General features: G+C 41.8%; 1 protein-coding gene across 1 annotated transcript; it reads right to left on the bottom strand.

Moving 5' to 3' along the window:
- Positions 1–3,134: 3,134 nt before the first annotated feature.
- On the bottom strand, positions 3,135–16,228 carry Aldob (aldolase, fructose-bisphosphate B). Its single transcript, XM_021161540.2, has 9 exons — positions 16,117–16,228; positions 11,502–11,623; positions 10,357–10,568; positions 9,505–9,559; positions 7,823–7,983; positions 6,449–6,532; positions 5,443–5,617; positions 4,854–5,053; positions 3,135–3,603 (listed from the first exon to the last, which is right to left on the bottom strand). Exons 2-9 carry the CDS (start codon positions 11,611–11,613, stop codon positions 3,508–3,510), a joined length of 1,095 nt encoding a protein of 364 aa, XP_021017199.1. The 5' UTR covers positions 11,614–11,623; positions 16,117–16,228; the 3' UTR covers positions 3,135–3,507.
- Between the last annotated feature and the right edge of the window lie 224 nt (positions 16,229–16,452).

Genomic DNA, 16,452 nt, shown 5'->3' with positions numbered 1-16,452 from the left:
GACCTTTGGATGACCTTTTAGGGCACTACAACTCAGTTTGCTCCTCTAGCTGTGAGACCCCTGAATATCTAAATCATGTGGACCTACAGCCCACTTTGGGCTTGGACTTTGGCCTTGTCTTCCCTATGATGTCTGTAATCCTTTGAAAGCTTGTCACATACAGTGTGAATTATTAAAAATAGTATTTTTGTAAAGTGTAATGTAGGCTTTTTGAAATCCAGCTTTCTCTCACAAGTCTCTTTAGATTGTTAATGGTTCCCCTTGTCTTTGAAGGTCTTTCAGTTAACGCCACGTAATTACAATTTGTTTTAGCTTTTTTTTTTTTCCTTATTTCTCATTTCTCTTCCCCTGTTTCTCTAACTCCCCCAGTCATGCCCTGATTCTTCAGAGGGGGCGGAATTATCAAATTTCTAAGTTTATTACTTTCACCATTTAGGAAATTCTTGTTGGTTCTTAATATCTATGTCTTCAAATATATCTTTTAGTAACTAATTAAAATATTTTTTGACATAAAGACAGTTGGTTTTCTGTCTCTTTCCCTTGATTATTTCTAGTGTCACTTAAATGTCACCTCCTCCTGTATTACAAGTACCTAGTTAGCAGCTTCTCCCCACTTACCAACCCCAAGTCAGTGTCTTGTTTTCCTTTACCGTTTAAACTTGTTTGGCATGAGGATATCATATTTCCCCTAAAGACAAAATTTCTTGTACTTTATAAGTTTATAAAAAAGATTTTATTTTAGTATCTATTTATTTGATGACCAGAAAGATGGTAGGAACTAAGGTTTAAAGTCATGTAACTGTTCTCCTCATGTTACTCAGAATTCAGAAAATTAATGTAAATAAGATTTCAATAGGTTATAGCCCTTCAGTACAAAAGGTATATCAGCAGCTAGGCAAAGTACCTTATATAAATCCTCTTCCCCAGGAAACTGTAAATTAACCTTGACCAAAGATAAAAGTGTGATTATAGTAACTTCGTGTTTAACCATTAATGGCATCTAAAAGGTTAATACAATTTTTAGGTAGAAGAGGTCTGTCACTCAAGGTACTACCTACAAGCTTATAAGGCGGGATATGGACAGACTAAAGCTCCTTGTCATTACATTAAAACCTATATTATCAATGTTCCAAGTTCTAAATTCTAGTCTGTGAAAACAATGGCAGAAACATTTGACAATCAATGCAAAACAAAATTTGAATGAAAAGCAGTACCTTCTACCAAAAACTGTCTTGAAGACATCACCTGGTTCCTGGAATATAAATCCAAATTCCAATGGCCTACCAATGTGAGTTCCACCCCCACCCCCACCATTTCATCTGTCTTTGTCATACTTTGTCACAGATTTGATAACACCTTGGCTACTTGTTTGAATTTTCTTTCTAGTTCATTATTCTCTGAATTTTCATCTGGATACCACCATAGTGTCATATTTCTTTTTTATTTCTATTTTCTTGTTTTATTTTTGTCTTTTGAAATACGGTTTCTCTGTGTAGCTCTAACTGTCCTGGAACTCACTCTGTAGACCAGGCTGGCCTCAAACACAGAGAGATCCACCTGCCTCTGCCTCCCGAGCTCTGGGATTAAAGGCACACACCACCATCACCCAGCACATCATTTTTAAATGTGCCTTCTTGGTATCCTCCAGTGAGATATGTCTTAGTGTACCTGGACTAGTAATCTACTGTGTTCTCACAGATCAGAAAAAGTCTGAAACCTGAAGCCTATACTCCTCACTTGCTCTACTGAGACTAGCTGAAAGAGAAGTTTATTCAAGGCCAGTACTGAATAAATTATAATCTTTGTCTCAGATCTTCATGATATAGAGCATAAGTTTTTGCTTATTTCCTGAAATGAATGCAGTAAGAAATGCTATTCTACACCAATGGAAGAGTCGTTGGACATTGCCATCAGCTTCGCCATGACCTTCTCCCTTAGCTCTGGATCCATTATAGAGCTGCATCCTGAGTGCTCTAGGCTCTATCTGTGAAACAGAAGCCCTCTGCTAAATGACCTAGATTTATCACTAAGGTTAGTTTTGAAATACTTAAATGAATATGGTTGCTTCTAGGAAAGTACTGACGAGTACATGCAAGCAAATATTCAAATGTGGATGGCACACAGTAAGTAAAATTCACTTTCCTCTGCTGCACTTCAGGGCTGCCTTAGATCAAGCCCCGGGGTGAGTTCTCTTATTCCTCAAAATCATGTTTATGCCTCTGTTTCTTAATGTACTTTGTGCAGTATCATTTACCTTTCTCGTCTTCAAGAAATTTAGTTTGCTACGTTCTGTGTCTTAATAATAGGTATGAATTTATAATTATGTCTAGTTCCTTCATCATGTGTTTAAAGCATTGCTTCTTAACACATCTGTTTTATTCCTAATATCCTTTGGGTTTTTCTTCCTCCCCTCTCTACTCATCATATATCCCAATTCCCATTAGGTAAATCATTCTTTCTGTGTTGTCCAAAGTTTCAGTGTTTAAATTCTCCTATAATTATGATTTTCTTAAATTGTTTTTAGGCTGGACAGTGGTGGCACACTTTAATCCCAGCATTTGGGAGGCAGAGCCCGGCATATTTATGAGTTTGAGTACAACCTGGTCTACAGAGTGAGTTCCAGGACAGCCAGGGCTACACAGAGAAACTCTATCTCGGAAAAAAAAATCATTTTGAAAGCTAGGTCTGAGCATTGACAGCCAAAAACTAAAATTATGCAACGATTGTTTCTTGCACAGCTGGGGGACCAGCTTCACTCTGAGAGGAAAATGTAGTTCTGTGTCACAAAACCTGGATTCCTGGAGAGGAGTATGCCAAGTCAGGAGGTATATCAACTCATTCTCTACACTCCATAGGTTGGAAGAGATGAGTCTCTGTTGCAGCTTAGTATTTTCAAATAGTCTCAAGCTAGAAGTTTAGACTGACTGTTCTCAGTTATGACTGCATACAGGAAGCCCCAAAAGAACTCTTACTTAATCTGGTAGAGTTTCTAGTGTAATCCAGCTAAAGGGAGCCATCAGCCACTTGACTGTAGTGAGCATCTGGAGCTGACTATTGGGGTCGTATCTGGTATAGGCAAAGACACTGAAATGCAGGATCCCTCAACAAGAGCAGGAAAGTCAGACTGTACCAACTGGAGGTTCATACACCTTTTATTCCTTTTTCTGTTGCTGTGCCTCTTCTATAACAACCCTTGGTAACTCTGTTTATTAAAATGCCTTTCTCCATCCTCTGCTTCTGAGTTGCTTTTCTCAGTCGTGGCCTGTTCTTTTCTTGGACGAATGTTCTGGAACACGGGGAACTGGAAGTGTTCAGAGACTATTGGGTGACATGCTCATTCTCAGGTTTCAGAGCTGATTTGGCTTTTCTCTTGCGTTTATGATTCACATGCGTTGTGTTTTCAGAAGTTCAATCAAATGTTATCTAATTTCCAGGGTTGACTGAAGCCATTCAGGTCTCCAACCAAAATATTTAGGGGAACTGGAGCCTGGCTGGTGGTGACAGTATCTAGTAGGTGTAGGAGGCTGTGAAGAGCGACTGGGTGGCAGCAGCACCTGAAGAGCCTGTGTGAACGTACTGTCCTTGGGCCGCTTGGCAGTTAGCCTGAAACCAAACATAAGAGAAGATACTGAATTAAAGATTGACAGCGCCTGGCTTGCTACTCTCTTCTGTTTATTTGAAACTACCTACCCTTCCATCCGATTATATTAACTCTTCATAGTAATGCTGCTGAATATTGCTGCTGGTGCCCCTTCCTTCTGTCTTCTCCCTTATTCTCCCAGTGTTCCGGTTATTTGTTTGTCAGGTTTGAGGCTCATATCACTCACTGTCCGTTGCTTCCCTCCTTCCTGTCTTTCTTAAACCAACAACAGTCTCTTACAGTCCTTGTCCTGTAGGTTCTTCTAGCTTCAATGGCCCTCATTCCCTAACCTCACCTTTATCTCGGGCTGCTTTTACTTGACATTTGTTCATACCATCCACTCTCCTAGAGCTTTAAACTTAAACTCCCTGAGCACAGTGCCTGTATCTGCTTTGTTCACCCAAGTCCTTGGATCACAGAGCTGATTTCAAACCTAGTATTTACTAGTAGACTAAACTCATTTTGGTCCTTGTTTCTCCTGAACACTTTTCTGGGTCTTTTCCCAATCCTTTTGGTTTTAAGTAGAATAGCTTTTATTTATTCTTCGACAATTTCATAGGTGTAAACAGTACATCTTGATCATAGAGGTAACCCCACCATCTTGGTCCCACTTCCTCCAGGAATCCCCAGTACTTCACCTCTGTGCTTCGTGTCCTGTCCATTTTAGTTTTTGTCAATAACCCACTGAGTCTAATTAGAGTGGCATGTTGAAATTCCTAACAAAATCCTTAAGTGAGCACCTTTCTCTTAGTTGGAAATGTTTGTTGAGGGGCACTGGTATACTCCTCAATGCTAATCTCAGGACCTTCGATTTTCATTTCTCTCTAGCATGTTATATCGATCCCCTGAAACTCTTCTATCTGTCCCTGTGATCCTTGGGTCATCCTACAATGCAATTGCTGATTTTCCCCATGTCCTTTCTTGTGACAATTTCCAAATGAAAGGCATCTCAAGTTCAGGAAATGAGAAGCAGTGATCTTTTTATCACCTTTTCCCTGAAGTACCTTGATTGAGAATTGTTTTCTCTTTTATTATCAATTGTCTGCCTAGGGTAGAAAACCCAAACACCTCTCTAACCCCACTCTTCCTATTGAACTCTCATATCACATTTTTCATACCTAGTAGACACTATCTGTAGGAATATTGTCAAAACAAGAATGCTAGGCCTCACATACCAACACTATGAAGAAGACAAGAGAGAACAACTTCTTACCACGGCCCGCTTCATGAAAGCTTCCTGGGTTGCCTTCTTGTTTGCAGCCTTGCCACCCCAAGCAGCCAATGCACTGGCCTGGAGGGCTCTTCCATATGAAAAGCTTAGTTTCCAGGGCCTTGGTAGAGGGCAACGGTTGATAGCATTGAGGTTAAGTGTAGCATCCTCCTCACTCATGCCTCCAGACAAAAAGCAGATACCTGCAATGTGAGAGGACATAGTACTATATAGCCCCAACTTGGAAAAACAAGCAATAGGCCTAAAAGCAATATAATGCCTTAATCTTCCTTCACTGGACTTGTGTGGGACTGGGTCACAGAACTCAGTTTGCCCTTGCTGAGAAGAGAAGGGCTTTAATAGGGAGGGTAGTGAAATGTTGAAGAAATGCACAAATATGAACCTTCAGGTAAACTGAAAAAGATACTTAGCATCACACGGTAGGAGATAAAAGCATTGGGTGCCTGTGAGGTAGAAGGTGATATCTTATTTCAAGGATCCAAACAGGCTCCACACCAATGCAGATGTTTGTGGCTATCTTCTGAAGGATTAAAAACTAAAACCCTAAGTCTGAGGAGATAGAAGGCATTACCAGGAACAGCTGCAGGAACAGTTCTGTGGAGAGCTGTGACAGTGGCCATAGCCACCTGCTCTGGTGTATACTTCTTCGTGCAGGCATGTCCAGCAGTCACCATGTTTGGCTTTAGCAGGGTGCCTTCTAGGTAAACATGATGATCATTGAGAGCCTTGTAGACAGCAGCCAGAACCTGAAGAACAAGGGAACAAATGATGAAGCTTGGAGTAAATCTTAGAATCACCAGATGCTGGCATTTCTGTATTACAAGGGTGTAGGATGAAGTAATCTCCATGTGTATCTTGGTCAAAGCTTCTAAGATCCCCAAGTCTCCTCTGGACCATGTATTTGCAAACTATATCATTGAGCCATACCACATGAGACCATCTATACAGCTAGCTGTGCCTCTGCATGAAGTACTGTCATGGCTTTATTTCCTAGACAACCCTCATTTCTTCCCATTTCCTTGTTCAGTGATGCCATCTGAGATGGACTTGATTCAGTAGTCTGTGACATCTAAACTAGCCTCCGTTTTCCTATGGAATCTTAATAATAGTAACACACATTTTAGAAACACTTCTTTCATATCCTATTTCAGCCCACACTTCTTTTTACACGTGGAGAAATTCAGGTAAGGTAACACTATGTCTGGCATACCTTCTCATGATTTATCAAAAAAAAAATCAGTCTTTCAAAACTTTTATGGCTGATTTAGAAAATCCCATGAGAGCAACATGGTACATAGTTTCTCATGTGAAGCTTTTAAGATTTCAGTGTACACACAGAATTGACGTCCAAAAGGGGCAACATGCCTTGCCCCAGGTCCCACAGTAGGCAAAAGGACTGGCAATTCTAAAGTTTATAAGACACTATAATGTTGGGGTTGATAGACACCACTTTCACTTTCCTGTGCTACTGAACTAAACGTTATTTCTGAATTTCCTCTATTATGTATTTAAGTAAAAGCTTTTTCTTAGAATAAAAATTTGTAACTGGAGTGGAGAACTTTATGTTTGAAACCCACCTTCTCAGAAACATACTGGCAGTGCTCCAGGTCATGGTCTCCGTCAGGAAGCACCTCTGGCTCAACTATAGGGACCAGCCCATTCTGAAAAGGAAAATTGTAGGAGACACAAATGATGTAATGCTCACTATGGTCCTCTGCCAAGGAGCAGCCAACAGATGTGGCTGAAAGGAAAGGAAGGTGTTAGAGAGAAACGCTGTGTTGTTTAGTTGATGATGGTTAAAAGAAATGAATGGCGTATCTAGTGAGTGCTTGTAGCTTACACACACACACACACACACACACACACACACACAAGCGAAGTTAAAGAAGAGCTTTTCTGGAATGGGTGTTAAAGTGCAAACATTTAATTCCTATATCTTATTCTAACTACGCACCATTCTAGCTATCTTAAGAAACTAGAAGCTATCCTTTTCAAACCACCAAGGTTAACACTAAGCAATATCCTCTACTATGAATTAATGGAGCACTTACAGTTCTTACTGGAAATTTCCAGGTACCCACAGCTCCAGTAATCTTAACAAAATATCCACAGTTGCAAATCAAATTCAACCCTAACACAGAAATACATCAACACATGTTGGCTGCACACATTAGCATCCTATAAGTTATCATTCTATAAGAAACAAGTTGTGATGGAGACTAGTTCCCATTTACCACCCTCTAGCTAGGAATCTGGATGATGGTCTCTGGGACATTAGAAAGTATAAAGAAGCAGATTTCCTGCCTCTAGAGCAGTAGTTCTCAACCTGTTCACAACCCCTTCAGGGGTCACATATCAGGTACCCCGCATATCAGATATTTACATTATGATTCAGAACAGTAGAAAAACTACAGTTATGGAGTAGCAACAATATTATGGTTGGGGGTTACTACACTACAACATGAACTGTATTAAAAGGGTGGCACCATTAGGAAAGTTGGAAACTGCTGCTCTAGGGCCCTTTTTTTTTTTTTTTAAGTCGAGCTGGACTTCATTAAAAGTTTGTATTCTGCTCTGTGTGTGTGCGCGTGTACATATGTGTGTGTGTGTGTGTGTGTGTGTGTGTGTGCTGTTTCAGGATCTTTTATTTTATTTATTTATATTTCAAATGTTGCCCCTTCCTGTTATTTTTAAGATTTGGCATACAGAACAGTGATAGAGAGCAGCAGTTGATAGCATTTACCCTGAAGTCATAGGTTAATAGGATTCCTACTGGCATATACATACATACATACATACATACATACATACACACAAACACAAACACACACACACACTTTTGGTTGTATCCAATTTGATGTCCAAGATTATGTCCAATTATAATGAAATTGTAAAACAAGACTCTGAAGGAAGGAATGGTCTATTTTTAGCACAGGATGACAGGAGAGCACCTGCTGACAGATGCTGGCATAGCGAGCCAGAGCATTGGCATTTTCTTGGATGGCAAGGCTGGAAGGACACTGGTCAGCAATCCTCAACACAGCACGCCACTTCCCAAAGTCAACTCCATCTTTCTTGTACTGAGCACAGCGTTCAGAGAGGCCATCAAGCCCTGCAAGTCACAACAGAAAGAAGGGAGGGGCTTCTTTGCACCCTGTGCCTAGTTTGTGGGGCTTCTCATTAAGCAAAGGACTTTTCCAATGGGTTGTGTCTGAGAACTAAGAATACCCAAATAAATAAGCACTGATCCCAGGATGGAGCCAGAAGACGCAGACCTAATAACCCCAGTTTTGACATATTTGATGTAATCTAAGTAAAAATCTAGGGAACTCATAGTCAAAAACAATCCTCATAAATGTGGAAATTGATGGTCTTTAAATGTCCTGACTGTAAATCTGAAACAAGTGGAAAGTGACATCTGAGATTCAAATTCTGCTGAGCTAACCTGACAGATGGGACTAACTTCTTGGACAAGGAATATCTTTCAAAAAGATTTGTTTAGCATATTATGGATAAAGGATCCAAACTAGCCCCAAACCTGAGGTCTTTCCTCTTTAGTCCTCCTGGAATTTTCTGTAAAAATAGTGTTTCCAGGTACAGTGTGTCTTTCCTAGGCAGCATACTGAGGTAAGTACTATATATAAGTACAGAGTTTAAAATATACTATAAGTAGTCTGCAAAGTATATATTGTTACCCATTTTATTGTGATAGAACTAAGGATTGGCCCAGGGTCACACAGTTATTAAATGGAAGGGGTGGGATTGCTATGTTGGGGATGTAGCTCAGTGGTAGAGTGCTTGCCCTGCATATGTGAAGCACTGGGTTCAATACCCAGTACCCAGAAAGCTGGGTACTCTAGCTTATTCCCATAATCCAATACTCTGGAGGCTGAGACAGAGGTGGGTTTCCATGAGTTCCAGGCCAGCCTGAACTAATGAGTGAGACTATCTCAAAAAAACCAAAGAAGGGTAACTACTAGGGTCAGAAAATAAACATGCTTGCTGCCAATGGTGACCTGAGTTTGAGCCCCAGAACTCCCATACTGGAAGGAAAGAACTAAGTTATCGTCTGACCTACACACACAGTATGGTACAGCCACATGTGGATACCCACATGCTTGCACACACGCACATACCATAAAAAGAAAAAATATTAGGAATATAGTTTAGTTGTAGAGTGGCTGCTTAGTGTACTGAAAGCTCTGGGTTCAATCTGCAGTAGATGCAGGACAAGAAGGAAGGGAGGAAGGGGGGAGGGAGGAAGGAAGGGAGGAAGGGAGGAAGGGAGAGAGGGAGGAAGGAAGGAAGGAAGGGAGGGAGGGAGGGAGGGAGGGAGGGAGGGAGGGAGGGAGGGAGGGAGGGAGGGAGGAAGGAAGAAGAGGAAGAAAGATAGGGAAGGAAGGCTGACAGTCTGGACTGGGTATGTATCTCAGTGGCAGAGCTTTTGCCTAGTGATCTTGAAACGTCCCTTGGTTCCATCTCCAGCACCAAGGAGTGTTTGGAGAAAGCGGGAAGACGAAAACAAACATGCAGGTATACCCACTAGTGTTAGAACTGAGAGTCACTCTTTCTCCTTTCCTTCAACTCTACCCTACCCAGCATTCTTTGTCTTATCAGTAGACAAGGTTCTTACCTTGAATGGTGGTTTCCTTGTTTGTTCCTGCAAGCGGGGCACCTCCTTGGTCCAACTGTGGATAAAACAATGATTAGTTCTATGAGGGTCAAGCAGGAGTAAGACAGAATTCTCATCTTTCACAAGCATGCCAATTAGAAAGGCGTCTGTGTCACTGTGGGGACTCAAATTCAGCTTCCAGCAGGAGGGGGGATTGCGTGCTGGGAACCCAGTGTCAGTCCTGACCATCAGGAGCATCCGCTCCCTCAGGCACTGTGTTCAGACAGGAGGTAAGAGATTAGGAGTCCAATATCTGTTCAAAGTGAGAGAGAGGTAGGTAGCCTGCTCCAATTTTCATTCCTACTCTCTAAAGTAAGGAGAGGAGTTAAATCTACCTCTGTATGTTGTGTGGTGGATTAAGTAGTGCTTGCAACTGTGTGTATTCAATTCGTGCTTGTTTTCATCGCAGAACTGCAGGCTGTATTGAAGACTCAGGAAGAAGACAGGACAAGTGCTTTAATAAAAACAACTGTGGACTGAGAAGCTGCAGGATAGGGCCTGCTTTAAAGCCAGGTCTGTTCCTTACATCATGAGTGGAGCAGATACTCATTGTCTCAAGAAATGAGAAAATAGGTATGCAGAAACACTAATGTCCTGGCGAAACAAACAAACAAAACAAAACAAGCAAAAACCCCTGGCTGAAAAGAGAACAGTGGAATAGGAACCTGGAAAGGATCCAGGTCTCCATCTGAGAAAGAGAATGGAAAGCAGTGAGAAACAAAGGTGTCCTGTTGAGGTCAGGCCTTGTGCTATCCAGGGTGCTGGGAGTTTGCCCAGGAGAAGGCCGAGTGAAATAGGAACTGGGGTATTCACCTTGATGCCCACCACAATTCCCTTCTCCTTGAGAACGTTTCTGAACAGATTTCCCTGGCTGTCCTTCTGGTAGAGGGTCTCGTGGAAAAGGATCACTCCGCCGATGCTCTGGCTAATGGAATTGTCCACACTAAAGAGGAGTTCTCGGAACTGCCTTCGGTTCTCTTCGGTGTTCTCCACCTTTATCCTTTGCAGGCGGTTTCCCATGGTGCCTAGGGAGATTGGCCAGAGGTAGCATGCGGGGAAAGCAAGCCAGTGCTATACTGTTGTCTTTCCCCCATGCTCATTATTTCTCATGGGGTGAAAAGCAGGGACCTCTTCCCATTCCTCTTAAACCTAGGTCTTCAAAGTTTCTGTGCGGGTTTTGGTCTTCAAAGGAGACAGCAGTTGCTCTAAGACTGATGACTGGGAAATATACAGACTGCCACGCAGGGGTCCGGTGGACATGAAGGCTCTCTGGGGTGTGAAAGACCCTCGAGCCCTCTCCCCTCCCCTCCCCTCTCCTCCCCCTTCCCTTATGTCCCCTCCCTTCCTCTCCTAAATCTCTTGGATACCATGCAGTAGAAGAAGGGATGGGTCAGGCTCTTAACTTTAGCTTTTATAATTTTAATGAAGACTATGCAAAACTTGTAGCTTTGCCCTATATGCATCCTGTGACTTCCTCAGACACAAGCCTCAGGTTTACCCTAAACTGAATTCTCCTTAGCAGCAGGTCCAAACTAGGATAAGGCAGAGCTCACTAACCAGTTCTGTTTGCATGACAAATCCAGCTCGTTGTTGTTTGGTTGTTTGTTTGGTTGGTTGGTTTTTTGTTTGTTTGTTTGTTTTTTATGTTTCCCTTCAGGGTAAGTTCTCAATGCCCTATCCACAATAGACAGTTATAAAGAATTGACAGTTATGAATTTCCCCTTGGTTAGTGAATTTCTGACTTCTACAGGCTGGATTCCAAATATGGAGGGTCTGAGTTTCTTCCTTTGGTATTCCAAAATCTTCTTGTTAATACTCCAGGGCTCTAATGGTCTACAACACTCACTAAGTACATAAACCTTTGCTTCCTGTGAGAGGAAGGCAACTGATTATCAAGTTGCCTTTTCCAGGGTACAAGCACGGTACGCTCTTGTGTGGCATAACTTTCTTATACTCACCCACAGATTCATCTGCAGCCAGGATGCCCTTCCCATTGGCAACAATGCGCTGGGCAATTTCAGAGAGCTCCTTCTTCTGCTCTGGGGTGAGGGCTGGAAATCGGTGAGCCATGATGACAGGTCTAAAAAAAATACAGGACAACTGTACACTCAATTCTGGGTGTCTCCGATGGATTAATGGCCAGGGTAGTTAAAATGTGCAGACAGGCTAGATGGGCCCCATTGACACTTCTGGCCCATTTCCAATGGTTCCTGTTGTGTCTTCTTCACCTGAGTGAGGGTGTTTTTTCATGATGGATAAGGTAAGATGCCAGATGTTCAGGGTGAAGGTAATCAAATACTCATAGTTGCCCTAAATAGAAGACTTCCCAGGAGATCTTTCTGCTCACTGATCATGAGGCTGAACAACTAAAATCTGTCAAATAGAAAGAATGGGCTCTCTGTCCTGTGAATTTCAGGGGCTGGAGGATATTCCAAATGAGCATGACTACCCCCCCCCAACTTTCCTCTGTTAGTCTCTAGTACCAGCAGATTATTCTCTAGGGAACAATTTTAAGAGGGGGAACATATGCTTTCCATGAAAGTTAACCTCCCTCTGACTTTGGATTAGAGCAGAGGAGGTGCAGGGTTAATTTTCCTTTCATTTAACCATCTATGAGACTACTTGTGTTGCACTACTGAGAAATTTTCCTAAGAGCCTCTGGACTAAGAGGAGTTCTGAACACCAGAAATCAAATGGTGTTCTCTGCTGCAAATATCCTCTCTGCTAAACACAGAAAGACAACTTCACATACCCAAGCAGCCCTCTGTGGAGCAGCAGCCTGATCTCCAAGTTGGAAGAAAGCTAACTTGCCACCCAGCTTTATCCTTTAGCCACCTCTTCCCGTTCTCTGTATCTCTTTGCAGGAAGTTCTCAGTATCCTGTCCCTAGAGATATAAGGAACCAAGGCCTGCTGAGTTAATTCAGCAGGTACAACTGGTGACGTCACTACTGCTACTGTACTTCCCAAATTCTTGTTCTAACCCAATACTGTCATTCGGCATTAGGGAAAGCTAGTGAGCAATGTTTTTAGGAAAAAAAAATTTCTTAGACTCTTTCTAGTCCCAGCCACAGGTAGATGGCATTTTCCACATTTACATAGTATGTCTTGCTTGTCTAGCTTCAAGGATTTTTTTTAGCTTCAGTCCAAAGATCTTCAGATGAGCAAAGGCTAACCAGAGTAGTGACCTTCAAAGGAAGGAGCAAAATGCCCCTCTCAGGTTAACGGTTAGCTGAAATAAGTTGACAATTGCCCAAAAAAAAAAAAATCCCATAATAAAACAAAATGAAAAATTGATACAGTAATACTAATAAATTATTGTTGTTTGTCAAGCATATTGTCAATTGCTTGGCACTTAGCCTGTAATTTATTCCTCACAGTGATCCCAGAGAGGAGTTTGATCCTGCCCCTCTCTGTGGTGGTTTAAATGAGAGGGACTTCTGTAGGTTCATATATGGAATATTCAGACCCTAGCTTTTAGATCTATTTAAGAAAGATTAGGAATTATAGCCTTGTTGGGGGAGATGTGTCACTAGGAACTGGCTTGGAGGTTTCAAAAGCCCATGTCATTCCCTGTTAGCTCTCTCTCCTGGACTCATGGATGTGCCTCAAGATGTGAGCTCTCAGCTACTGATCCAGTGCGATGCTTGCCTGCTTGCTGCCATGCTCCCTGCTCTGATGGTCATGGACAGTAACCCTCTGGAACTGTGAGCCCCACATTAAATGTTTTCTTTTATAAATTGCCTTGGTTATGATGTTTTGTCATGGCAATAGAAAAGTTACTAAAAACACACTCATCATTATATTAGGGGGGACTATATACTCATCGAAAATATTTGTTGTAGGGCTAATACCTGATAATGTAAAAAGTTAGGGGAAAAGGTGGTACTCCCCTTTATTACTCTTTTTTACAAAGGGAAGTGTGGGTCTGGTGGAAGGAATTGGCCTGAGGGAATCCTAATCTCCTAATGAGAGCATAGTGTGCATAAGTTATCAATTCTTAAACCAAGATATCACCAACTCACAAACATCTGACATTCATATAAGGATTTGTTGCCAGTTCATCAGACAGAGCCTTGGTTCAAGGACCAGAAATCCCTCCCTAGTTAGAATCTTGGACAAATCATAAAAGGTCTCTGAGTTTTATTTTAATATTAATTGCTTGGCACGAATATCTGCTTTGATTATCTGGTTACAGATGACTCACAGGCAACCTCTGAATACTGTGGTTGCTCAAATGTAAGCTTGTTGAGCAGTATGATAAGTATGGAGGCATTTTATAAATGATAGGGAAACACAAGGTATTAGTATTTCTGTTTTTTAACTTTTGGACAGAATAGTCATGTTCACCTAAAGAGCACCCCGTCTCTGTTGCTGCCAGGCTATTTTCTCCATCCTGGGTATGCAGACTCAACAAGAATTACAGTCTTAAATAAAAGTCAAGTCAAACTCATCCTGTTTACAAGAAGTTAAACTTCTACAAAGGGACTAAAGGTCTGTACCACATCAGCACAAATTTTGCCCCTCAGTTAATCATAAAACAGAGTCACAGGTCAATGTTCGTCACTGGGAGACAGAACACCAGCCTGGAATACTTAACAATAGTGAACTTTACTCCTTTCAACTTCTGATTTCTAAGGTCCCAAATCACTTTATTTTTAAAGGTGTGGTGTGGGAAATTCTCATTAATTATCAAATGAAAAACTTCTAGAGAAACATCTAATGAATACTCATTGTCCTATTAAAAATCAGCAACAAAAGAAATTACAGCAACATATTATGTGTTAGTCTTTCTAAACTGAGAGGCCACTCTACTGTTACTTCTGCAGAACGAAGTAGAGTGGGGTAGAGTGGATAGAGTCTCATAGCTTGCTGCACACATTCTTTGCCATGTTTGATTTCGTGTGTGTGTGTGTGTGTGTGTGTGTGTGTGTGTGTGCTGCGTAGGTAAGCCATGGGAAAGGATATATATACTAACATATATGAGGAGACACAGTAAATATAGTGAGGCAGAGCACTATTGCCTCAACTTATTTTTGTATAAGTTTCTGAAAAGCAGGCATACTGTGAGAATACGTTGTCTTTTTTATATACCCTTCTTCAGCCAGTTGCCTAGGGCTCCGTAGGCCAATTTGGCTTAGCCACGGCTTCCACTCTGCTGCTCTGGTACATCTGGGAAGCACACAGATTCAGTTCGGGTTCAATGGGTAGGATAGGAAATGAGGTTTAAATGCTGAAAACCTCAGAGATATTTATACCAAACCTACCAACTTAGAGATGAGGAGACTGGGGCTCAGGCAGCCCCAAGTTATGTTCTGTGACTGCGAGTCACATTTTAGTGGCTTCTGACCTAGCTGTGTGGTCTTTCTACAAAAGGATGGATAGAATCTTTATGTGTGGTTCTTCCTGCATTCCTTGAAGAGGTTCTGCAGTCAACCATTTGTAAGATGTGGATATTTAACTCCTGGAGAAATGTAAGAGCAGAGCAAAAACTTCTCTATGCTCAAGACAGGTGGATTTTTCAAGGCAAACACAGGGGTGAGGCTGTAATTCATTGAACGTCTGTGATTACCATGCTGTGCCCACATCACTTATATTTATGAGAGCATGAAGAGGCACACAGCTTTGTTGCCCACTCTGCTGCTACAGAGGCACATCTGATGAGCTAGATGGCTTAGGGCTGCCCTTTCCTGGTGTTCTTCTGCCAAAACTGTCCCAAATCACAGAGACTGTCAGGTTTTTAGCACCTATACCCCATTCTCTGTCTTACCTGGACCTGTATGCTTCCCAGATGTACCACAGCAGCAGAGTTTGAACTCTGACTGAACCAAACTGGCCTATGGAGTCCTAGGTAACTGGTTGAAGAGGTATTTATAAAAAAGGCAACATATTCTCACAATATTCCTGCTTTTCAGAGAGTAAAGAAAATATACCAAAAATAAATCAGGAGAACTTAATTCCTAACATCTGATGCTGCATGGCTCTAACAGTGTTTACTTCAAGTAGAATATACTAGGGAAAATATCAAGTATGTTGGAAGGCTCGGAAATCCACAATTGAAGATGATCACTTTGAAGTGGCCAACCTTGCTTCATTTGAGCAGTAGAAGGCAAAGGGCAAAGACTTGGATTCCTTTCTGTGAGAAATAAACTCCAGCATCAATACCAGTAGGGGTGGGAAGAGAACAGAGAAAATGAGGAGGCAGTAGATATGTAAACAAAACATCACAATAAATTGTTAGGAAAAAATAGAGAAGAAATGACCAGGAATCTAACCTGACTAGAACTTAACAAATAAGAGCATTTACAGTATTCTTCCAAGACAAGGACTCAAGAGGTGCCTCACACAGGCAAACAGTAACTGGCTGTCCATCTGGAGCAATATTTGCCACCTCCAGGAAAGGTATGAATGGGTATTCATGCTCAGAGAGAGAAGATCAGTTAGTGCAGCAGTTCCATCATGGTTTTAGACACCCCACCCCCAGACAAGCATACATTTTCCTCTCTAAGTACTATGTTATCATTAACCCAGCTTGCTGGTCCAACCCAGGTTTCAGAGGAAATCCTTTTACTTACACAGCAAAGGGGAAGAGTCCTCCAAGGTATCAGAAGCTGTGTGAGGTGGCAGCTGCCAAACACGATGGATCTGCTCAGAGAGCACGGTTTTTATAGCCCTCTTATCAAGGTCTGGTGATTTTTTTTTTTAACTTTTGCCCTCCCCCCTCCTACCGTGACCCAGTAGGGAGGTGTTTATTCAATAACTCTGATTGGCTTGTGAACAGCCAATCTTTGTAATCAGGCTCACATACTCCTTACACTCATAGAATGTTAGAGCTACAAGGGAGTCTTGAGGTTACACAGCTCCCAACACAGACCTGACTCTGTACAGGTGAGGAAACTATGGGGCTTCCC

The sequence above is a fragment of the Mus caroli genome, unplaced genomic scaffold (assembly GCF_978045245.1).
Source record: "Mus caroli unplaced genomic scaffold, Mus_caroli_1 scaffold_6, whole genome shotgun sequence".
Taxonomy (NCBI): Eukaryota; Metazoa; Chordata; class Mammalia; order Rodentia; family Muridae; genus Mus; species Mus caroli.
Note: the sequence above shows the minus strand (reverse complement) of the source record. Positions and strands in the feature narration are given on the sequence as shown.

What these genes read in the sequence shown, in the direction of transcription:
- Aldob (XM_021161540.2), bottom strand. Translation starts at nt 11,613, where the DNA reads ATGGCTCACCGATTTCCAGCCCTCACCCCAGAGCAGAAGAAGGAGCTC. An exon ending in GCCAGTATGTTTCTGAGAAG is followed by an intron (nt 5,618 to 6,448) that starts GTGGGTTTCAAA and finishes CTTGTTCTTCAG; the next exon opens with GTTCTGGCTGCTGTCTACAA. An exon ending in CTTTCATGAAGCGGGCCGTG is followed by an intron (nt 3,604 to 4,853) that starts GTAAGAAGTTGT and finishes GTTTGGTTTCAG; the next exon opens with GCTAACTGCCAAGCGGCCCA.